We start from the raw sequence: 22,594 nt of genomic DNA, 5'->3' as shown, positions 1-22,594 counted from the left end.
TTGATATGAGAACATCAAGTATGGAGCGACTGCAGGAGATTCTACTAGCTAATAAAGTCTTGATGGAGGAAGATTCTCCCCATGTGTCGTACTCTTGGGGGCAGCAGGAGATTTTACTAGCTAACAATATCTTAGTGGAGGAAAAGCCACAGAGTAACTTAAATGCTTCATTCTCTTGGGGATGCACATTTGACTCTCTTATCTCAAAGTTTTCTTCAATGTCTATTAAGAAATAACAGTCTAAGCTATCGGAAGGCATTAGGTTGTTATACACTGTATACATTTATTTATATTCAAGACTTCCAATTTGTGTAAATACAAGCCAATAACGTCTTTCGTCATCATATACTCCCAGCACCTATCTGAACTTTTGATCATCGCCGGTCGCTACAAGAGCCATCAGTACGGCCGCGTATGCCGCAGTGATGGCTAATAGATTTGCCGGCTCAGTTGTAGAGAACATTGCCACGCCCACAGCGAAGATAAGTATTGAAACAGATACTACCGCCAGCTTCTTAGAAGAAACGTCACCCCATGTCAGAACAAACATGGGTCCCACAATGATCAACCCACCGATGATAGCAAAGCCGAACCGTCGCAAAGCTGCCCGCGTTCTTTCACGGCGATCTGAAGCCTGAGAACATATTGCTGTTCAATCGCGGAAAGTCTCAGGCAATTCTTCAGATAGCTGATCTAGGGCTTGCTGCGTTCCACGAAGAGGCTCATACAAACATGAGAAAGCCATCTGGGGTCGGTACTGGGACATCTCGATACAAGCCCCCAGAGATGGGTACACACAGGGAGACCATGCAATCACGAGGTCGCGCATACGATATCTGGTCAATCGGATGCATATTGTTGGAATACCTGGTCTGGAGTACATCGGGGTATGACGCATTGAGGACGTTCAAGACTCACACCGACTTTTTCTGGGCCCAAACGAACACGACATCGAGGTAACCGGAGTATTCCGCTCATCCTTACGTCAAGGCCTACATGGAAAGCGTTTTTCCGCAGCTTCAGACAAACAGCGCCCACCAAGATATCTTGCTTCTAGTTCGCGACTGCTTACTTGTCCTGAAATCTCGTCGGACAGGGTCAAAGGCTCTCAGCCAAAGACTTGACGAGATCCGAGCCAGATGCTATGGCAAACCATTGTCATATCCAGTGCCGATGAAGCTGAAATACCCTGACAATGATACATCCAGAATGGATCGACTTCCAGTTGCGGTTTATACAAGGGATGGCAACCTAGCAGTTGCGGGTCAACGAGACGAAGTCCACAATCAACCGCGGATCGCCAAACGCAAGTCTGAGCCTCCCGAGGATTCCCCAATGTCCCTGATAGTGCCAAAGATTCAATTTGATTCTGGGTCAGATACGTCGATGGCAGCTGAAAACAGCGAAGTAAGCCCTGAAATGACCTTCTGCACAGAATATTTAACATATGACTAACTGCTGGATCAACAGTATGTCAGTAAATTCTCAGATTTGACTTTTGAACATCCAGAAATGACAAGCAGCTGATTTTCCCAGGACGTGAGTAGCAAGCGTGGTCGTTTTATGTAACGTTAGTTACTGGTGTTGTGATTAACAATCATTCTAGTTGGTAAGTCCCCCCTCCCCCCCCTCCCCTCCCCTACCTACCGACTTCCAAGAAAGACGTTGACACACGATAGCTCGTAAGTAGCTCACTGGGCGTGCTTGATAACAGAGTCAATTGATACTGCCTAGCAATCGAAATCCCTAGACGACTTGTGGACATCCACCTCAGACAACACATTTGCTTTGCAGTTCTTGAACAAGGTTGGCTGGGATCGACTGAAACCGGCAAAGCCCGAGGGAGCCCTCTCATTATGTTCGAGCTGTCGCGCCATCACGACAACAAGATTGTTTGAACAAGCCTGTGACCTCTATGTAATCCAGGAAAGATCTGACTTTTGCGAACTGTGCAGTCTTCTGCTGCATGCTGTGCGTCAAACTGGATTGAGATTACCCAGGTGGGTTGCCTTGCGTCAGAGCGATGGCAACATCGGCATAAAAGGAGGCCCTAATCTATTATCGTTATATTCGGAACCAGGTGAGGCATCTACAAAGACTCATCGACTCCTTATCACTGACCTTTCTCACAACCAGGCCTGGCTTGCCGACAAGGAGCCCAACTGGGTCTGCCGCAACTCTTGCGTGCAGGTAGCGCCCAGCACTATGAGTTGATGAAGCAATGGCTACAAGTGCGTGATTCAACGCACGCCGCCTGTCGTCGTCAGACGGATACGTCTTCCATTATGCCCACGCGCCTCTTGGATGTCAACGCGTTGCACATTACAGAGTCAATGGCTATCTCCCCTGTCGATACGTTGCTCTCAGTCATTGCTGGGGTAAGCTCAAGGAGACTGAGATGTTCTGCACAACTAAAGCCAACATTGGGGCCCTCAAGCAGCATATCAGCCTCGAAGAACTTCCTCGAAACTTCAGAGATGCCGTAGCAGTTACGCGAGGACTTGGGGTCCAATATCTGTGGATTGACTCTATCTGCATCATACAAGACGAGGAATCAGACTGGTATCTGGAGTGTGCCAGGATGGAGCGAGTATTCAGTAACGCCTATTGTACTATTGGCGCCAGCGCTTCCCGGTCATCGATCCAGGGATTTCTTGGAGACCGGCCACACCGAAGATGCATACAGCTGCAGACCCCCGACCAAGGTACGCTTTACGTATGTACGGCGATCGATGACTTCCACAGGGATGTCGAGCAGGCACCCTTAAGTCTCCGTGGATGGGTCCTTCAGGAAAGGGCGCTTTCGCGTCGCTCAATCTTCTTCGCCTCTACACAGGTGTATTGGGAGTGCGGCACGACAGTGTACTGCGAAACCTTGACCAAGCTCCAGAAGTAAGCTGACCTTTCATTCCACTCGTGCATGAGCTTGAAAAGGGAACCTGCTGACCAGACCTGAGCATGTAGTATCAAAGCACGCTTCATTGGCGACGCGAATTTCCCAAAATTTGGGATGGAGTATTACCGTGATGGCAGGCAACTGCTCGTGCAGGATTTGTACGAGCGGTACTCGGGCCTCAACATCACGATGCCCACCGACCGCGCCATCGCAATATTGGGACTCCAAGAGCGTCTTGCCAATGCATTCCGTACCCAAGCTGCCTACGGCCTATTTGCAGTGTATTTTGCGCGTGGACTCCTATGGCGGCGGGCGTCTTCGGAGTCCATGACTCGAATATCGTGGCCGTCGAACCACTATGTACCAAGCTGGTCTTGGATCTCCAAGCTTGGTCCCATCAAGTACCTACTGCTTGAGTTCGAAAAGGTTGACTGGCACCTTGGCGATGGGTTTGAGAACCCACTCAAGCAGTTGGGAAAGAGGAGAGGAGTCAGTGGCGATGACCCCTACGCCAGGTTGAGGACAGACGAAGCGGTGGTTTTGCGCGGTTTGCTGAGAAAGCTGCTAACACTGGCAGGAGACCAAATTCACATCACGTTCGACATGGAGAACGACTACGACCCCGAAAGGCTGTACTGTATGGTGGTTGGACGAGACAGACCTGGAACGTATGAGGATAACGCCAAGTATTATGTGCTCGTTGTGTATCCCACGGACGGGTCAGGCAATGGATCGTACGAGCGAGTTGGGGTAGCAGCATTGAGGGAATTTCATTTAGGGGTTGAGGCGTCTTGGGCTGATATCAAGTAACCAATCTCTCCTATGTAAACTTTGAATTACAATAGATCTTTCCCATATCGAACTATGTAGTACTGCGTCAATTCTTAGGTGATTCACAACTAATATTTTTACATAACCAGATCTAATTTATAGCTTGCTGAATCAGGCGACGACGGGATGAGCCCTGTACCATTGGACAATACGTTACTTATCCGACAAGGTTGATGCTAACTTCACCTTTATCATCATTCCATCTACTGGCTTGCGGGTAATCTTAATGGTCTATGGGTATATTAGCGACGGTATCATGATCTTAGGTCAATGCTATAATCACTCACATTGTGTAGCTCCGACTTGGCATGGAATTGACCTTTCTTATCAAGCGTTGGTCGACCATCCTGATTAGTGAAAAGTTCTCCAGCGCCGACCTTGGTGAACTCATAACGCTTAGCCAACAAGGCAACGATGAAACGGATCTCTATGTTAGCCAGCTCCTGGCCAATGCAGTTCCTCGGCCCTCGCTCGAAGGGTCGCCAAGAACTGGCAGGAGGAGCATCAGCACTGGATGGTGTGAGCCACCTCTCTGGCTCGAAAGAGTCGAAAGAGTCGCGATGCACCGATCGATCACGGTGGATCAGGCTGTGGTTGAGGTAGATCCAGCAGCCGTCGAGGTTGTAGGCGCCTCTATCAGGGGTTGAGACTACGAATCCCGACCTCCCTGAATGAGGGTGTGATCCCAGCCTCCGAGCAGTTCGGCAACATTATGGTGGCGTCTGTACTTAGCGTGTTCCTTTGCGGTCTAGCTAAAGACATTAGTTTATGGGATGTCTGCTCCAGAAATGAGAAGGCTTTCACCACATCTTCGTGGCCATTGAAAACACCCGGTACGTTAGATACGTCCACCAGGGCTTACTAGAAGTGAAGTGAAAGGATCAAAAGAGTGTGTATTGGATGAAAATATGACTGAAGGCTGTCTAGCAGCTGATGTGACCTTTTATACCCTAGCTGTATGCACGCAGCCACACTGACCCTGCTACACCATACACACGCGATACCCAGGGCAGTCAGACCTCTGCGAGCCTCTGCGAGGCTTTTGCGAAGTCCGCCACTCCCTGTCGTCCTCTAGTTCTAGCGAGCAAAGGTTGGCATAGTGGACGCGGCCTTGTGAGGCAGCGCCGGCAGTGATGAGGCCACACCCCTTCTGAAACTAACTGCCCAAACGAAGCATTTCTTCTCTTTGCTCTTCGGTTCAATGAAGGTATAGTCCAAACGAAGCATCGTGTATGATGTTTGTAATAAAGTCAACACACCCTCTGTGTCCATTTCTTTCCGCGCGGTCTCGTGCCGAATGAAGAATCGCCGACGTAAAGCCTTGAGGGGGTGCCTCTCTCCACAGCAGGAGTAAGATGTGGTAGCGGCCGCACTCGGCAGCAAATTCGAACGCGGTACCCCCGTATCCAAATTCGCTTCCAGGGGCGTGTGGGTTGGCTTTATTCAAGATCAGTAACTCCACAATCTTTAAGCTGCCGCTCCGAGCGGCCATTTGCAAGGCTGTTCCGCCGTATTTTCTTGCTGCGGGACTATTGATCTCCGCTCCCCTTTGAAGTAGAAACTCGACAAGTTCGTAACTGCCTATCTTGCAGGCCTTTTTGTAGCGGCGTGAAAAAAACACCCAAACGCGCCGGGCGGTTAATGTCGGCACCGTTCTCGAGTAGCAGGTTGACCATTTTCCTATTTCGTGTCGCGATTGCAAGAAGCAGGGGTGTATTACAGACTGCAATGGCTACTATATTCACATGTTTCACGTGCACGGCAGCCATAGCATTGACTGGCGCGCCGGATTTCAACAAGAGGTCAATCACCTGTCTGTCATCATCTTTGGCAAGCTTGATGGCAAGGCCCAAGAGGCTTACTCGATCCAGATCGTACTCTTCACTCCGAAGTGGGTTTGGAATCTGGTTTCTTTTCACCATGATGGCTGGATCGATCTTCAACTCAAGCCAAAGCCTGACACGTGCCACATCATTTGATAGAATGGCGCTGGTCATCAATCCCTGGCCAAATTCTTTGATTCCTGAGGGATATCTCTGCTTCACTGCCAAAGAGAGCTTCGTCAAGGCGGTCTGGTCGTTTTCCATGGCTGCTCGAAAAGCCGAAGTGTCGGCTGGCGTCGCACCCTTTGACAAGAGGTGGTCAATCATCGGATAGTCTTTGTTTTTGACAGCTTCGCCGAGTGGAGAGCCCCCATACCGGGCCTCTGCTCCCGGATCGGCTCCAAGATCCAGGAGGCGGTCCACCAAGGGCCGATTTCTGGATGCAACAGCGGCTGCCAGAGCAGTTGTTTGGTGACCAATGTTCAAGTTTGCACCCATAGAAGCGATGGCGTCAATGATTTCCGAATCACCCCATTGGCCAGCTATTTCCATCGGGGATTGGGTGCGATTGAGGGAATGATTTGAAAGGGAACCATACGCACCACAATCAAGAAGAGCGAGTGCAACGTCCTTGTTACGCTTTTCCAGGGCAAGAGATAAAGATTCGGCATAGTTACTGCTGATGGAATAGCGGGTGGACTGTGCGCTAGCCCTGAGGAATACTAAAGCACATTCAGTGTTTCCTCTCATAATAGCCATGTCCAAAGGCACGAGGGAGATGTTTTTGGCATCAGTATTGCGACGCAGTACTGCCTCAAGATATCGAACGCTCCCAACCTCGGCCGCAGCGATGATGGCGGCTTCCGTATGTTCTTCGTCGTCGAGGCGTCGCCATGCTCCGTAATCTGCCAAGGTATGCACCAGTTGCTCGTCTTCTCGCCGAATCGCTTCCGCCAGCGCTGTACTTGGCGACGACATAGTAGAATTACCGCAATGGATGGTAAAATAGACTGCGGGGCCGTCTGCACGAGCCCCCTTTTCGATCAGAAAGTCGATCAACTGGGAATTGCCGCTCCTCACCGCCCCTACCAGAGCTTCGTGCAGTGATGTCGAGTACTGGGCCAAAAATGTAACCAATTCGACGTTGCCTCGTCTGGCCGCCTGTAATAGCATGCTCGTGACGAGTTTCGGTTTGTCGAAAATGCATTTCTCGCAGTTGGTAGATATACACTTCCCAATCAAGTCGGTCACAAGCGATGTTGCAGCTGTGTTGGCGAGGAACGCAACCATGTCCTCAACTAGTGCTCGATGGCTAGAATCTGGAAGTCGCATCTTGAAGGTGCCATAAGAATTACCATTCCTATTTTTTGGCCATGAGAAACAAGTCCCGTGCTGGTTGGCGGGTAGGCGCTGGACCAACTCCTCAAGAACCGCAGTATTGTTTCCAGCATAGTCAACCGCTCGCCCCATTGATTCTAAGTCAATTTCCGCGCCGTGATCAAGGAGCGCTCGGACTACGTCCAGACTGGGGTATCCTTTCTTGGAATACTCGTCAGAAATTGGCAGAGACAGCACTTTGCTGATGCTATTTCTTCCATAGCTTGTTCTCTGGTTTGTTCTCCTGTTCGGATCTGCACCAGCTTCCAGCATCAGCCGAACCACTTCTGGGCTTCCACTTTCAACGGCAAGCTCGATGGGAGTGTAAACTTTGCCAACGACACGAAAGAACGATTTATTCAAGTCGATTGAGATACCTGGGTGGTTTCGAATAGCTTGTAACAACAACTCGACAGCATCGGCGTCTCTAGCCTTGATGGCAACCGGCAAGAGGTTGTCGACGATTGGTTTAGACACAGAGTCCGGCCCAGAGCGTATAAGGTGCGATAAGTGAGAGAAGAAATCTCCGTTCTTCCTTAATACCCCTAGAATAGATGCTGGGGTACTCCCTCCATGCCAGCGAAGCCATTGATGATGGAGTAGAGAAGACTGTTGAAGAGGGCAGGATCAGTCATAGAGCCTGGCTGGACAAGAACAGTCGAGTGACGAGTGTTCCAGAACAATGAGGTGTCAGAGAGCAAAGACGTGAAACGGTCTGCTAAGGCTCGAATCTCGAAAGCGCTTGCGGAGTTATGAAGACCCGAAGTATTGGATTTGCCTTGCAGAGCCAAAGCGAAAGTCGCTCGAGAGTCCGTCGACGCATCGAGATTCGACGAAGATGATGTGTTCGCCATGTCGTGATTGTCAGCATGGATGTAGTGTGTGGAGGCTGAAGGTGAAACGTCGCCGTCCTGCCTACCAGCGTGAGCAATTTGCGGGCTTGTGGATCGATTTACAAGGTTGAAACCAAATTGCGACAATTCTTGAGCGAAACTTAGCCAGTCAGATTCAGGTACGGGGTTGATGACAAAGTTGTTGATGTTGTGTCCTAGCCTTGATGGACTGTTGGGATTGATATGCCATAAGTCATTATTCCTTGGTGTTACTTCCATATCCATTGCTTGGCCAGACATGTTAGGTTCCAGGAAGGGCGTCAACTGGTACTGAGGAGATAATAAACCGATGCCTAGACTTGGTGTTGCCTCATCACGGCCATCGTCATCGTGCGGAGGGGCGTGGGAACCCGAAGCCAAGGCACCAGTTCTCTCGGGGGTGTTGTCCGTATGATATCGCCTCCATTGGCCGTCTTCCTTGACCTCGACAAACGAATGGCTGTTTGACGCAGCAGCCTGGGCTTTATTAGGTTAGCGGTTGTACCTGACCACAGACGTACTCAGCTATCAACATACAGAGGGAAGCCGTACTTGTTGCCCTTGAAGCACGCTTCATGTATCGACGATGGGCTTTGGTGATCTTTTCTTTGGTCTGAACCTGCCCAAAGATGACGATCCGTACCTCCTTGCCCTGGTGCTCAAGTCGGTCGTAGTCTGATAGAAGTGACACCCATTCGCTTTGTTTAAGGTTCTTAGTGGCACCCCAACGTTTAAGTTGAGCTTCGTACTGGGATTTGCTAAATGAATGTCAATAATGGACACTTCCACGATCCAGATAGAAGTGATACTTTCATACCTTGCCACAAAGCCGTGCTGATGTTTCATGATCCAACCAACACTTTCATGCTCATTCTGGGCATTACTTCCTTGCGTTAAAGGCAGACCCCGCTTGCAGTAGAGATCCAGGATGGTGGATTTGTGCTTGTCCCACTCCTCTTTGGGGACTCTGTTCGTTTTGGTTGCCATCATGGCGCCAGAAAGCGAGGTTCCCCTGTGATCCTGAGAAATTGATGAGAAACACCGACTGGATGTGCGCAGATGGTATGTAGAGAATAGGCAGAAGGGGACTACAGGGAAATCGGTCAGATTTGAAAGGCGGCATGTAAATTCCGTTACACGCAAGGCTCTTACTATCATTCACCCTCTGTTGTGGCGCATGTGCCTTGTGCGTGGAGAACATCCGTTTGGGATTGGGTCAAGTACAAAGTAAATACTTGACTGAAAGGTACTTGAGTAGGTGTAGACAATAGCAAAACTACCAGGGCTGGGGACCTCGGGAATTTGTAGCCAGTTACTTCGGTCTGACCATCTGCCGGCATGAGAGGCAGATTTTGGCATTAAGGTATGTCGGTGCCTGATCTTGGCATCAGGTATTGGCACCGTTGGGAACAAGACCTTGGCATTAAGCAGCCAGTCTCCGGAACCCAGGCCAGACAGCAGCATGCATAGGCAGATTTCACATTAGGCAGCCATTTTTGTTGATTCGGTGAAGCAAACCGCGTGCGTAGCCTGGCTGCCACAGGCCGGGGCTGACAGCAGAAGCACATCGCCCCATGTACCTTTCCACACGTCGGCCTGAACCTGGTACAAAGGCCATAGGGTCAGGCATTGGAAAAGATGCTTCCAGGGCTGCCCGTGCATGTAAATACCAACCAATTAACCGCCTCTTCTGCACACCCACTCGATTGCCCGGCAAGATCGGGCTCGCACTGTGTCGGTCCCGAGCTCAGAAAGAGACCGACAGGACGTCATTCTCACAGTTCAGAACCTGGACAGGTTTTGGACAGTTATGAAGGGTTTCATAAACTGGAACCCAGAAACTGCCTTTGTGCAAGGTTATGCACCACGTGGAACCCACAACCTGATCAGCCCCTATTCGCCATTCGGTGACAGCTTCAGGTTTTGGTGACAACTCCAGACTTTGGTATACTCAGGGAGAAAACCTGCGATACAGATTGTCAAAACCTGCGATAGAGATGGTCAAAACCTGGAATTGAATTATTATTAAAATGGCGTACTTCCAGGCCGATGTGTGCCATCTCAAATTCAGAGAGGCTCAACTTGAAGAAATCATTCCATCACAATCCTCAGAGCGCGGATTTCAGGCCTCTCAAACAGATCCTCCTCCCTCAACCCATCCAGAATACACCACAGCAACATGACAGCCCCCTGCAACTCCGAGTCGAAGAAGAAGGACGAGGCCATGAGGTGAGAGACTGTGCACGTCGGCTCCCCGCTCATATATCGGCGCTCATCCGAGGTTAACAGGTTCGAGAAGTCCAAGAAGAAAGCCACCAAGAAGTACGCCGACCAGAACGGCAACGTCTTCGAACGCATCATGTCGCGCGGCGAAGAGTCTGCCTCTGACACGCAGGAGTATTACAAGAACAGAGCCGGGAAGGCTATCAACAACTTTAACAATGCTTGGGAGCAAGCTTCAGGGTCGAAGAACTGAAGATGCTTCTGCTGTTGGTCAGTTGTTTCCTTTTCGCTGAACCAGCTCGTGTCATCTGACGTGGTGCTGTTTAGTAAATTGTTAGTCTTGACTAGACTCAGGGGTTGAGAACCTTGGATGCATCGGAATATCTAGGGTCTGGTCATCCAGAGCAAATTGTTGGTCCAATACTTAGCCTCTCTAGACTATGAAGCATGAAATTAATTTCATTTTGAAATCTGATCTGTTGACCTTTGTACCGCGTATCCTTCTGTTGGGAATAATCTTCTCAAACTCCTCCTCGGTGCGCTCCTTAGTAGGCAGGATGGCCATCATGGCCAGGTCGGCCGTGGTGACGCGGGACTGGGACCGCAAGGCGTTTACGACGCTCTCGTGGATGAGCACGCGCGAGTAGCCCGGCTCCAGGGCGCCGGCGAGGTGGGCCAGGATGCGGACGGCGCCGTCGTCGTGCCAGTCGTACGGGACGCTATGCAAGTAGTAGGCGCGGGCACCGCGCAGGGGCTGGGGTGTGAAGAAGTGAGGCAGGGGTGGCTCTCGAACAAAGAGGGAGAGATAGTTTCCGAGCCAAGGAAGAATGGAGGGGCAAACACGAACTGATGAGAACCGTATCCGTTCCCGTGAGCTCTGCCAGCTCGGCCGACGACTTGATGCCGCCGCCGGCCTTCTCCCACGCGGCGAAGAGGCCGGTGTCAATGAGGGCGCGGACGGCCGAGTGCGTCAGGGGTGCGGTCCACCTGTGGTCCCAGACGACGTCAAGGGGCCGCGAATAGGGCGTCGATGGCCTGGAACCACTCGGCCTCGTCGGCGCACGCTTTCGGGTGCGCGCCCTCGAGGGACTGGAGGAACTCGTCCATGGCGCGGGTGTTGGTGAGAGCGGTGATGGGATCTGTGCGGGATGGGGGCGGCAGGACGCGAGGGGAATTCCCTTGTAGAAGAGGTGTACATGGCTCCTCTACCCACCTTCTATCCCTCGTGCGATCTATAACAGAAAGGGGCTATACATGGCGTTTACCAGATCGACGCGACCTTGTAAGGCAGCGATGTGCAGCGCATTCTCCTGACGAGATGGGTCCGCCAACTCGAAGGGAATTCCAGCGCCGGCATTGATGAGACATCCAATCGCGTCGCCATTGTGTACTTTTACTGCGACTTTAAGGAGCCCATCTAAAACGCCTTTAACATCTGTTCCCATCTTGTAGTTTTCTGTTACTCTCAAACATTCGATATCGTGAGAAAGCATAGCTTGAGATTGGCAAATCATCGTGTGGAGAGGGGTCCACGACTCAATGCGTTGCGGTACCCTCATCAACTGTTCAACCCAATCTGGACGGATTGCACGACCTCCGGGGGAGAATGGCTTCGCAGTAATGGTGTAGATTATGTTTCACGGCAAAGCTCAGCAGGCCTAATTGAATCCATCGCCCCTGGGTAACAGAAGAGTCGTGCTTGGGCAGCGCTGTAGTATGCGCTGAAAGATGGGTAGAAGTCCCTCGTCCTACCTGCGACTCTCACGGGGTGCTAAGCCGTCACTGCTTGACCTGAAAGCATTTGCGACTTGCATGCAGAAAAGGAAGCAATAGTGACCCAAGCTTTGCACATATTCCGGTGACTGCTCCAGAATCTCGATAGCCGCGGCGTCCCGTCTGTTCAATACGAGATACTTGAGCAATTGACCTGGCTGCACAAGCTCGAAGTCATATGCGGCATTTGGATCAGTCAACTGGATGGGTCTAGCTGCATCACCCTGGAGAACCATCTGATGCAGACAGCCAATGCTGGGCAATCGATCCGAGGCTGAACCAAACTGTCAGGGCGTCTCTTTCAGGGGGGACTGCAAGCGGGTCCGGAGTGTGGTTCATTAAAGCTGCATCTAGTTGGCCGAGGAGCTTCCCAATCCGGTGTGATGCCACAATAGCCTTTTCATCCAAGCCGCCATAGCTGTCGAACCACGCGGCCTGCTGAGCATCATTCCTCCCCTTATTCTGCGTATCGATTCGATCCAACTTGCCAAACAGCCGAAGCGCGACACTTCTGTTGACTCTATTGAAGCAACGCAGATACTTGAGGTCACCAAGCAGGTCCCGGTACCTTTCGGCGAGTAAGACCTATTCCAAGTGGTAGAAGTTGTCGGCAGCGATGGCGGCAGGGCCTTCTTCAATATGGAATTTGCTGGTTATTTCTTGCTCCCGAGCGAGAATATCCGTGCAGAGCTTTTCGATCCGATGCACTTCTTCATCGCGTAGGATGTAATACGTGGCTGGGATAGTCAGTCTCGCTCTCGTGGATTCGCCAGCTTCATTGAGTTACTTACAGCCAACGTCCTGACCCTTGATGTGCAGCTCCTTGATTGATGCCTTCTGCTGGTTGTAGTCTATGTAATAATGCTCGAGCTCAGAGATAAGGAAACGGTGGAAGCCCTTTCGGAACCGTATGGGTGGGGACAAATAAGTCTGAGGGGAATTATTACTGACTGCTTTGAGTCCTGCTGTCTTGATGTTAGGGAAGCTAGGCAATCGCCGGCTACTGTTGTTGGCGGGGTAAGAATAGCATTGGACGGCTAGACGGGTGCACTCCTTGGAATTTGACCGGTAGGGGTGAGGCAAGAACCCGATTGGCAGTCAGAAGCAGGGGTAGATGGCGTCGTTGGCCTCATGTAAATCCCCCCAACTCAACCCCAGTAAAAGTCCCACAGTTGCAGGCTAGCAAAAGGCTTGCAATCATTACAGAGACCTCGACATATGAGAGGACTCAGAAACATTGGAGTATATTATAAATTAGGATTGTAGCTAATAGTTGTGATTTGGAAACCTGGCACTTCTCACTCTTTGAATGCTGCGAGTGACAAGAGCCAACTCAGTATCTGGAAAAGGACAGCCACGCCCCTATAGCTTCAGCAACATCCTGATGGACAAGTATTAGCACGCGGTCAGCTCTACTGAGCAAAGTATGCTGTAGATGTGGACATACGGTTCTATCCATTCGAGGCTTAAGGGTCATGGTGTCTCGATTGAAGCTTGGGTATTGAATCAACAATGTGATGTGGCAGGGACCGTAGTTTTCGTTGCTCGGATCACACGTTAGGTCCGTCTGCCGCACTGTTGTGACTGTGAATGTTTGGTGGTCGTAGGCCGGTTTCTTGTCGGGCAGCTCCTTTCGATTCAAGTTGAGGTTGATTGATGATGTGGCGGCAGCGTCGATGAGCTGAAGCTGGGTGTAGCCGTATTCCAGGCTCTCTTGTAGAGATAAATCCCTATCCCATACCGCGAGCCACAGGCTTGGGGAGTGGTGGGCGAACGAGTCATTATAGGACTTTCCACTGTCGACTGGATGGTTCCGGTTAGCTTTGCCGCTGAAGTGAGATCCGAGTTGCGTCTACTTACAGTTGAAGAATGCCTGGGCCAAGATGGGCGTGGTCGGGCGCGAATTCACCATGTGCTCGTCTGCGTTCCATCGCAAAGTGGCATACGTCGTGTTTTGCCAATGGAAGTCGTAGATTGTGTCGTCCCACAGGGATGAGCAATTGCACCAGTCACCCGGCACATCGACCCGGTCGCAGGATGGCAGATTGTCCCTCAACCAGCCGACGAAACACTTCGGCTTGCTCTTCAGGGTGAGGTTTGCCTGAGAGCTCCAGTCCACATTCTGCATCACGGCGATGGAAGGATAGAATGCCGACGACTGGTGTCGGATTCTATGTGTGAGCCGTTGAGGCTTATGTAGGTGGTGATGAAAGCGTTCAGGGCGCCACTTACTACATTATCCTTTTCCACAACCATTTCAATGGTCTGCAGGTCTGGCCTCCACACTTTCAGCCAAATTATTGGCGACGCGATGGCAGTGATTGCCGCCGTCAATGTTGTGTTTCGCCGATTTGCCGTCCATTTTGTGGGCTGCCGGTTTGCCGTCTGAACGTGAGAAGTCGTGGTGCTGGGGCTCGTACTGCTCAACTCATGTGCGCTGCTGCGGCGTCTCGCGGTGGTTAATCGATTAAATTTAACACGGGGAATCTTTGGAATGCTACTTAGTCCACCGTAGTACCATGCAATCAGCGAGACGAGGCTGGGGATGATCATCAACACTATGCTGGCATAAGGAATTCCGAATTGAGCGTCTGAGAAACTTGGCTTATCAGACCAGAGGAATATAATGAGACAACATGAAAGCAATAGCGCAAAGATGGCTAAACCTTGTTTAAGTTGATGGTGCGTTTCTTTGAAGGCATAGGCCGAAAAGGATTTATAAGACTTGCGACAAGTCTGTATAAAGGTATCGAAATGGCCTTTCACATTTTCGAAACATTCTTTCGGGGTAGGGAGAACCATGACGATGGAAGAGAGGCCGAGTGGTGACGCCCTGGGCGGTAGTTGCGTGCTACAGAAGCGCTCGGTAGACACCAACTGTAAGTTTTGAAATGTAGAAACATAGCTTAAAGTATATCGATACGAAGTCGGATCCTCCATTATCTTCATCTTGTTATCATTCTAGTTGTTGCATCTGGAGAAGGCATGAAGGAGGAACACTTTTCCATAACATGCATCCAGTGGTCCGTCAATGCAAGCATCTGGGCACGCAGCTGTGGCCTAGGCAGGCAGTGATCAGAAGTGCAGAAATCACCTCGCCAATCACCTTGGTAGCAAAGCACGAGATAGGAGAACAATCAGCTGATCTTTGACCGAGGTTTCAGCACATCATGAGCCTCCAATTCATCTATGCTGTGCCACTTGAACCATACGAGCTGCTGTTTATGGCATAACTGAGAGCTTGACACGGAGGTAACTCTCCTAACCCCTCGTTTTTCCTTGCGTGCGCGTCCTTATTCATTATCCATGCCTTTCTATTTGTAGATATAATTTTCGTCCCCTACGTGCTGCCCTTTATCGTTACATACTTTTTGTCGCGTCTTCAATATTAGCCATGGTGCCCAGTACTACACCGACGATAATCGTGATGGGCATCTCTCGCAGCATGATACGATACTAAAAAGGATATTAATATAGTTCCACAGGAGACCTTTGGGGCTCTGCCAACAAATGAAACGCAGAGGTTTACAAGACGGGGATGTGTAGGTAAAGGAGAAATCTCGGTATTGAAGAGACGTTGGGGTAGCAGCCCGACATCGAGCCGAAAAAGAAAGAACAAAAAGCAAGTTCCTAACATGGATAATTATTGAGTCGGCTACCCGAAATGGGCGCATAATGCCGGTCGGGTGTACTTGCATGAAGGAGATTAGGCCGAAATCTGGGACCATCTACCTGTTCACCGGTCGAAACCCCAAGATTGGGTAAGAGTAGATCAGGCTGTAGTCGAAAGGTGATTCAACACAACCCCCGCATCACGGGAGATTGGATATGAAAGTGAGTCGGACAGCGACCAATAACTTGTTCGATATGACCACCCATATTGAGGATAGAAGGTAAGATCAAGTCAGGCTGTGACCAGGCTGTGGTCGAAAGGAAAAATGCCATACTTATAATTCCCACCTAGATCACCACTTTGCACCCGACTTGCTTATTCCAACTCGTCTTTCTCTGTATTACCCAGCCGCTATCTACTCCCGCGATCATGTATTTACCTAACTTACTATTTGGCTGGCTAGTGCCGGCGATCCTGGCCCAGAGATTCTTCATCGACGACCTGCCTGGCTACAAATCTCTCCCGCCCTGCGCCGAACAGCCAATCAAAATCATCGTGAAATACATGAGCTCGGGTTGTGGCGACCACAAGAAAACGACGTCGTATAGCTGCTTCTGTAGTGCCAGCTCGATGAGGTTCGCCTCCCTCATCGGCAAGGACGTTTCCAAGCTGTGCTTGCCCGAAACAGCTACCGCCGTTTCGCAAGCTCAAGACCTCTTCGCCAGCTATTGCGCGATGGGGTCTGCGGCCAATGGTACGGCAGGTCAGTCAAGTCTCATTGGAGTCCATCCCTCACAATATTCCGCCCCCCTAGGGCCTAATTCTGACGGTTTCCCAATAGCCTTGACCAACACCGGGTCCGCGTCAGTAACAACAGCCGCGAATGCGACTCCAGAAAGCCCGAGTGCATCCCCGACTGCGTCTGCCGGCGTTGCCCCAACCCGCCCCACATTGCCCGCATCGCCTTCCGAAACGAAATCGGCTGTTGCCAAGTCCAAATCGTACGACCGAACTTTGGCAGCCGTCTTGCTCAGCCTCGGAATGGTAGGAGTCTTATAAGGCTTGCGGTGGACAAGGAGGTAGGGCAGGACATCTTTGGGGATGGGGCAATTCGTCATGTGTATCAGTCTAGGGTACATGATGGAATACAAAGTGCCCGCCGCGATGGTCTAGTTATAGAATGTGCAATTACTAAAATGTTCTTCGCTTTTGCACTTTCGCATTTCACCTATCCTGATAAAGGGTTATGTTGCGGCTGACTAGAGTAATATTACACAATGCATAAGTAAGCAAGGCATTCTAGGGTACCAGATTTGTTGATTGGTCAAGCACAACACCCACCCCTCTCTGGGCTGAACCTCCCAATCCGAGGTCATGATGTTGTGGCGCCCGCCCCTGTAGGAATTGTGTCAGCATGAGGCCACTTTCGGCTCCATAGTCGGGTATAAAATGGGTCTCACGGCCACAATTCGTCCATGGAAACCAGTGAAGCAAACCCATCCTACCCTCCGGCTATACTTCAAGCCCCTTTTATTATACCCTCAGGCGGTCCAAGACCACAAGGCCCCGCCCCCACGTTTCAGTAACGATCTACTACGACAAAATGGTCCACCTTCCATTCTGGCTCAGCGTTTTCACGTTTGCCGCTGTGGTATCGCTCGCTACATGCGCCGACACGGGCAATTCATGGATGGGGGCGAATCTGTATTATCTCCAGGGCCTTTCCGACTCAGACCAGAATGCCTACATTGACGCCATGGCAAAGGATGGGGCCAAAGTGGTCCGGGTCTGGGTCAATAAACACACGGCCGGCGACTGCCAGAAGGGGAGCCGGATCGCCATGTCGGTTCCTAACCTAGAAGACAAGCTGGGTGTCTACAACCGTGCCGCCCTGGACGCATTGGACAAGGTCATAGTGAAGCTCAGCGCCAAGGGCATCAAGGCGCTTATCTCCCCGCACGATGCCAATTCACTCTTGGGAGATTATCGATCGTACGTTTAAATTGCCTGCCGACCATCGCTGGAGGCCTACGCACATGACTGCTGACCTAATTATGTGCAGAGATGTCTATTTCGACAAGTGGGGGTCGGCAGGCTTTTACCAGGAGAAGGCAGCCTTTGACGCCTACGACGCTCGCCTCTCGTATATTCTGAATTACAAGGGTGCCACCTCAGGCAAGGTATGGAAAGCATGGAGTGAGGCCATCATGGGATTTGACCTGCAGGTGAGTCACATTACTTACCCATAACACCACTTTATCGTTTCCTCTCTCCTCCCCTCTTCTCTCCGCTGTCGCCTCCCCTTCTCTCGTCTCTCATCTCTCGTCTCCCCCTTTTCCCCTCCCCTCGTTCTTCTCCTGTCGCTCTTCTCTTCTCGCTTTTTGCCCCTCTCCCTTCGCCTATCCCTCTTCGCCTCTCCCTCATCTCCCCTCCCCATTTTTATATCCCCGCACCCCCTCTCTCATCTCCCCAGACGCACAATCGGCGTATTTTCTTCTCTGTTTTACTTACGCGACTCTTCCTACCCACAAGAACGAGCCCTTCACAGCCAACACGTCGGCATGCACCAATAACGACGCCCACGACTGGGCCTGCGGCCGCGCAACCAAGCTGCGCAACGAGCTCGGCGCCAACAGCCCCATGGTGGTGGCCACGGGCGGCCTCGGCGGCGACTACAGCCACGGCTGCACCTTCATGGCGCGGGCGATGGAATGCAAGGCGCTCGACACCGTCGCCATCCACCGGTACGCCTCGGTGCCGGGCAAGTGGAGCGACAGCGCGACGAGCTGGAAGGACCAGGCCCGCGGCAAGCGCATATTCGTCGAGGAATGGGGCATCAGCGCCGCCAACTACGACCAGGCCGCGACCTTTCCCACTGAAGCCGCGAACTTCAACTCGGTCGGCTTGCCAACCATGTACTGGCAGTTCCTCCTACCCAGTGTCGCCCAGTGTCCGTACTCCGCGAAGGGGGATAGTGGTGACCATTTCGGCATCGTCTACAGCTCCGGCGTGGACTTGTCAGGACCCATGCATCAAGCAAGAAAGAGCAAAGCTTTACAGGATTGGAGGTCCATTATTCCTGCATAGACAGAATCATGTTACAGAATGTGGCAGGGCCATGCACTGCCGCTTAGCACAAGCGTGCCAAGCCAGCTTTTGCCTATGTGTGCACGATCAGTGCTACTCTTTTTGTTCATTTCTCCTTCTACAGCAACACTTCGTTATTCTCTGTCTGCTCGTCCCAATTCTCTATTTGCGTTCCGCTGCTATTGTGAATGCGACAAGTCATGTCGGCGTAGCGGCCTCACCGCGGATCATTCCGCAATACTATCATTTGCCCATCGTGAGCTAAGGAGGTGCACTCTTTGTCACACAACATATACATACCAGTCATTTCACACCTAAATCAAGAGAATTATCATAGATCATTCAATCAAGAATACCTCTATTATCATAGTAAATTCCATCTTAGTAACAATAGTTCTTGAGGGGGCGACCCCCTTTCTTCATCCATATGACAATCCAAGTCACGTTCCAGTGTCTTGAGAACGTCTGCCTATCAATGCTGAATCACCAGAGGCGCAATTAAGGACACCAAGGCAAGCCAGATGGGTAAACCCACCGACAGTGGCGATGCTGGACAGTTTCTTCTGCCTTCGCTTTTCATGTCGTGGGTGGCAGAGGCAACTCCTCCCACCAAATCGGTTGTCTGCGATGGGGCCGCTGGATTGCGAGTCACAGCATCAATAAAGTCAGCCGAGAACTTTTGGAACATTTTCGGATGAAGCAATCATGACAATATATGTTTGACCCACCAATACTTGACACGTTGCTGATCCCCTGGGCGACGCCTATGTTTCGTTGAGTGGTTATCCTCGCAACTTTTAGGAGCAGGCGAATGGAGAGGGGGTTCTGCGGGTGCCTGCCGCGACAGTTTCTCTGGGCATGCAACCCCCAATGGTACAGCAAACATTAGGGGAGGTTAATATTTGCACGCATGCAGATCCCAAACCGCAGGCATGTAGAAAGAGTACGCGGAGTCAGAGCAATGGATGCATTTGAAGAAAGAGGGTGCCAGGATACAACCCATTTCTATATGAACCCACAGTGATTGGTTTTTTTTTCAAAATCTAGAATCAAAGCCATTATAAGGCAATGTCATGTAGCATCATTTGTTGTCGTACTATGGCCAATTGGATATTGACATGCCCCATGCTTACGAACCGACTCGGCCGTTCTCTTATGCCAAGACAGCGATGGGAACAGCGACACTTAGTACATCCAAATTAGATCGCGGTCTCAAGTGTTGGCAATAACGACTGGCATATGGATTCTATGTATCTAAGTAGTTGTCACCCTTCTCGGTCTTAATGTGATTTTTGGAAACGAGCATATATGGCGCCCCCATCCTGTCCACGAGTGGAAGTTGAGCCCAGAAACGGATCGTTCATCATCCTAAGTACATTGGTTCTAACAGAGTAAAGCAACGTGTTTAGTCAAGGTTTCTACAAGGCTAGCCCAGAAGAATCGATCAATTATACACAAGTCTTTCAACTCAAAGAGCAGTACCCATTACCTTCCAAGCTCTCACACAATCGAACCACGAAGATGACAGCGACTATCCCTCCGAACGAACATCAAGCGTCTCCAGTACAGCCTGAGATCACGCCAGTGAGCTCGGAGTCAAGCGGTACAGTCCCTATTGGGGATGAAGATAGATCTGGCGTCGAAGTCGAACCCGAGCGCGAGCCTAAGGGCGATGGTGACCTTGAAAAGAAATCAACCACCAGTATCGCGTCGGGGCTGGGACTATGGGAGCAGATTAGCTCTGAGCTGGATCCCTCCCTTCACCCTAGCGGTCTATACAAGTCAAGCTGTCACCTTTGGCATGTCCTCAAAGACTACTGGTGGCTGTGGGAGCTGGCTACCATGTCCATGAGCTTTGCTTCTATGACAGCCGTCATCATCATCTTGGCCGTCGAGGATGGCAAGTCGCTTGACGACTGGCCATTACCCATCCAGCCCAACTCGCTCATCTCTATCTTCATCACCCTTTGCAAGTCTGCCATCATGACCGCCCTCACAGGAGCCATCTCGCAGTCGATGTGGATCCAGTTTGAGCAGAAGTACACACAGATGAGCATCGCCGATGATATACTCGAAGCAGGGCGAGGTCCCTGGGGGTCCCTCAACCTCCTCAAGTCCAAGATGAAGGGTAAACACTTCAACTTGCTCGCAATTATGGGAGCCTTAATCACCGTCGTCACTCTCGCGTTTGATCCCTTTGTGCAGCAAGTCATGTCCTTCCCCACCCGAACTATCCAGTCCAGGGATGGAAAGGCAATCTTCAAGTTGTCACAGCACCTGGTGGACATGGACATGACCTTGGTACAGGGGGCGATCCTAGGCGGGGTATACCGTAACCCGCAGATCACTAACTACACCTGCACCGAATCGTCGTGTAGTTGGCCAACCATCACCACGCTTGGCGTTTGTAGCAGCTGCCAGGACCTAACCGCCAGGGCTGCCGTCCAATGCTCCACATCTCTCGGTCCGCTGATGCCGTCGCCTTCATCGGACCCATGGACGTTTGAGACTACCAACTGCAACTATACTGTCGATGGAAACATTACCATACCCACCTACATACAGACGCTTTCTTTTCCCATGGACAAGAACGGACGTCAAGCTGAGTATGCCAGCCAATGGACCAAGATCAAGCTCCTGCCCCAGGAGGGTTACGACAACTATTCCGCCAAGAACCAACTGGGCAAAATGATCTCGCCCGACATCTCGCCCGACATCAACTACTGGTTCACGACGGTCCTAACCTACTCGACCTTCTTCGACTCGCGCACAAACCCATTGCCAAAGGTAACGCCGGACCTGCTGGCGCCCCGGATCATAGCTTGCGGGCTACGCCCCTGCGGCCATGTCTGGCGCAACGCGACGGTGGTGAACGGAACGCTCGCTAACAACGGCATTCCGACCTCTTCGGTCCCGCTGCGTGCCCTGTTCAGTGACGACGGAGGCCTTGGGCATTACAACTTGCCCAACCGGTTCGACCCCAACGACATGTTGGTGGTTGATAACGACGCGCACAGCGAGGCATTCCCGGGGAACGGCACCTTTGTCATCAACCACAGCGGGGACCTGACGGGCCTACTGACCCGCATCTACCGCGCCACGTCGTTGGAAGGCAACGGCGGCTTCGGCGACGCCTTCCCCGAGTCGGAAAGCGGCATGTACGGCATCACGAACGCCATCTTCGACGCCGATTTCGTGGCTGCTGCATCTGCCGCGGCGACGGCCACGGTGGACTCGCCCGGCGCTTCATTCGCCCGCGCGGCACGTGGGCTGTCGGAGTACGTGCGCAGTGGCATCCGGATCAACTACGACGGCATAGGAGACGAAGTAGAAGAAAACAAGACAGATTGGAACAACGGCAAGGCGTGGCGGCAGGAGACGTACATCAAGGTGCAATGGGCTTTCATGACGCTACCGCTGCTGGTGCTAGTCGCGACCTTGGCGCTCCTAGGCGCCGCTATCCGGCGTAGCATGGACAAGGGGGCCAGGGTCTGGAAGTCGAGCAGTCTGGCGCTGCTGTTCCATGAAGTCGGCTACGACAAAACGGCGGCGGAATCCTCTACGGTATCAACCAACACCGAGAACGCAGGTGCTGAAACGAAAGATTCCGACGGTAAAGGGAAGGGCGTTGCGGTGAAGATACAACAGATAGAAATTACGAGACAGTGGCCCTTCAAGGCAGAGTCGGTTAAGGACATGAACTCAAAGGCGGATGAAATGGAAGCTAGACTTGGGAATGATGCTGATAAGTTGAGGTTTCTTGTGAAGTAGTCAGCGGGGAGGGTTGACTTAATTTCAATACGATATTATGATGTACAAATCTCCCAGTAGGATTTCGCCGTTCATAGGTACTTATAGCCCGCACGAGGCCAATACTGTTGGATTATCAACATACAGGGCAAAGGTGGATACCTTTACTGCAATTTTACGGAAGGGTGGGTTAGAGCCCCTGTCGCACGCAAAAGTGAACTCCACTATAGGCGTGCGATGTACGGATAGTGGCTGATAATTATGCCCCAATGCTTTCAACTTGATTAGGAAAGGGCGAGACAATCTAGATACAGTACGACGGGAACCAGGATAACTCACCAGCCATCTT

General features: G+C 51.4%; 8 protein-coding genes across 8 annotated transcripts; 5 read left to right on the top strand and 3 right to left on the bottom strand.

Annotated features, from left to right (window-relative positions):
• Nucleotides 1–425: 425 nt before the first annotated feature.
• Nucleotides 426–3,706, top strand: PG998_014957 (uncharacterized protein; the record flags this gene model as incomplete). Its single annotated transcript, XM_066881773.1, has 6 exons — nt 426–536; nt 583–956; nt 1,209–1,407; nt 1,735–2,209; nt 2,268–2,892; nt 2,965–3,706. 6 exons carry the CDS (start codon nt 426–428, stop codon nt 3,704–3,706), a joined length of 2,526 nt encoding a protein of 841 aa, XP_066723318.1.
• A 174-nt stretch (nt 3,707–3,880) lies between these two features.
• PG998_014956 (uncharacterized protein) lies at nt 3,881–8,789 on the bottom strand (the record flags this gene model as incomplete). The annotated part of the gene is made up of 7 exons (XM_066881772.1): nt 3,881–3,958; nt 4,015–4,360; nt 4,987–5,312; nt 5,473–7,359; nt 7,494–8,281; nt 8,337–8,557; nt 8,617–8,789. 7 exons carry the CDS (start codon nt 8,787–8,789, stop codon nt 3,881–3,883), a joined length of 3,819 nt encoding a protein of 1,272 aa, XP_066723317.1.
• Nucleotides 8,790–9,978: 1,189 nt separating this feature from the next.
• PG998_014955 (uncharacterized protein) lies at nt 9,979–10,275 on the top strand (the record flags this gene model as incomplete). Its single annotated transcript, XM_066881771.1, has 2 exons — nt 9,979–10,028; nt 10,089–10,275. The coding sequence occupies 2 exons, from the start codon at nt 9,979–9,981 to the stop codon at nt 10,273–10,275; spliced, it is 237 nt and encodes a 78-aa protein (XP_066723316.1).
• Nucleotides 10,276–10,455: 180 nt separating this feature from the next.
• On the bottom strand, nt 10,456–11,129 carry PG998_014954 (uncharacterized protein; the record flags this gene model as incomplete). The annotated part of the gene is made up of 3 exons (XM_066881770.1): nt 10,456–10,808; nt 10,870–11,009; nt 11,065–11,129. The coding sequence occupies 3 exons, from the start codon at nt 11,127–11,129 to the stop codon at nt 10,456–10,458; spliced, it is 558 nt and encodes a 185-aa protein (XP_066723315.1).
• A 1,999-nt stretch (nt 11,130–13,128) lies between these two features.
• Nucleotides 13,129–13,923, bottom strand: PG998_014953 (uncharacterized protein; the record flags this gene model as incomplete). The annotated part of the gene is made up of 3 exons (XM_066881769.1): nt 13,129–13,176; nt 13,243–13,598; nt 13,656–13,923. 3 exons carry the CDS (start codon nt 13,921–13,923, stop codon nt 13,129–13,131), a joined length of 672 nt encoding a protein of 223 aa, XP_066723314.1.
• Nucleotides 13,924–15,837: 1,914 nt separating this feature from the next.
• Nucleotides 15,838–16,467, top strand: PG998_014952 (uncharacterized protein; the record flags this gene model as incomplete). Its single annotated transcript, XM_066881768.1, has 2 exons — nt 15,838–16,171; nt 16,250–16,467. The coding sequence occupies 2 exons, from the start codon at nt 15,838–15,840 to the stop codon at nt 16,465–16,467; spliced, it is 552 nt and encodes a 183-aa protein (XP_066723313.1).
• Nucleotides 16,468–17,011: 544 nt separating this feature from the next.
• On the top strand, nt 17,012–18,495 carry PG998_014951 (beta-1-3-mannanase; the record flags this gene model as incomplete). The annotated part of the gene is made up of 3 exons (XM_066881767.1): nt 17,012–17,400; nt 17,471–17,633; nt 17,941–18,495. 3 exons carry the CDS (start codon nt 17,012–17,014, stop codon nt 18,493–18,495), a joined length of 1,107 nt encoding a protein of 368 aa, XP_066723312.1.
• A 1,521-nt stretch (nt 18,496–20,016) lies between these two features.
• On the top strand, nt 20,017–22,266 carry PG998_014950 (uncharacterized protein; the record flags this gene model as incomplete). Its single annotated transcript, XM_066881766.1, has 1 exon — nt 20,017–22,266. The coding sequence occupies one exon, from the start codon at nt 20,017–20,019 to the stop codon at nt 22,264–22,266; it is 2,250 nt and encodes a 749-aa protein (XP_066723311.1).
• Nucleotides 22,267–22,594: the final 328 nt, after the last annotated feature.

The sequence above is a fragment of the Apiospora kogelbergensis genome (genome assembly GCF_038363985.1).
Source record: "Apiospora kogelbergensis strain CBS 113332 chromosome Unknown utg000016l_segment0_segment0, whole genome shotgun sequence".
In the NCBI taxonomy this organism is placed as follows: domain Eukaryota; kingdom Fungi; phylum Ascomycota; class Sordariomycetes; order Amphisphaeriales; family Apiosporaceae; genus Apiospora; species Apiospora kogelbergensis.
The sequence above is the reverse complement of the archived record's forward strand: the minus strand, read 5'-3'. Positions and strand labels throughout refer to the sequence as shown.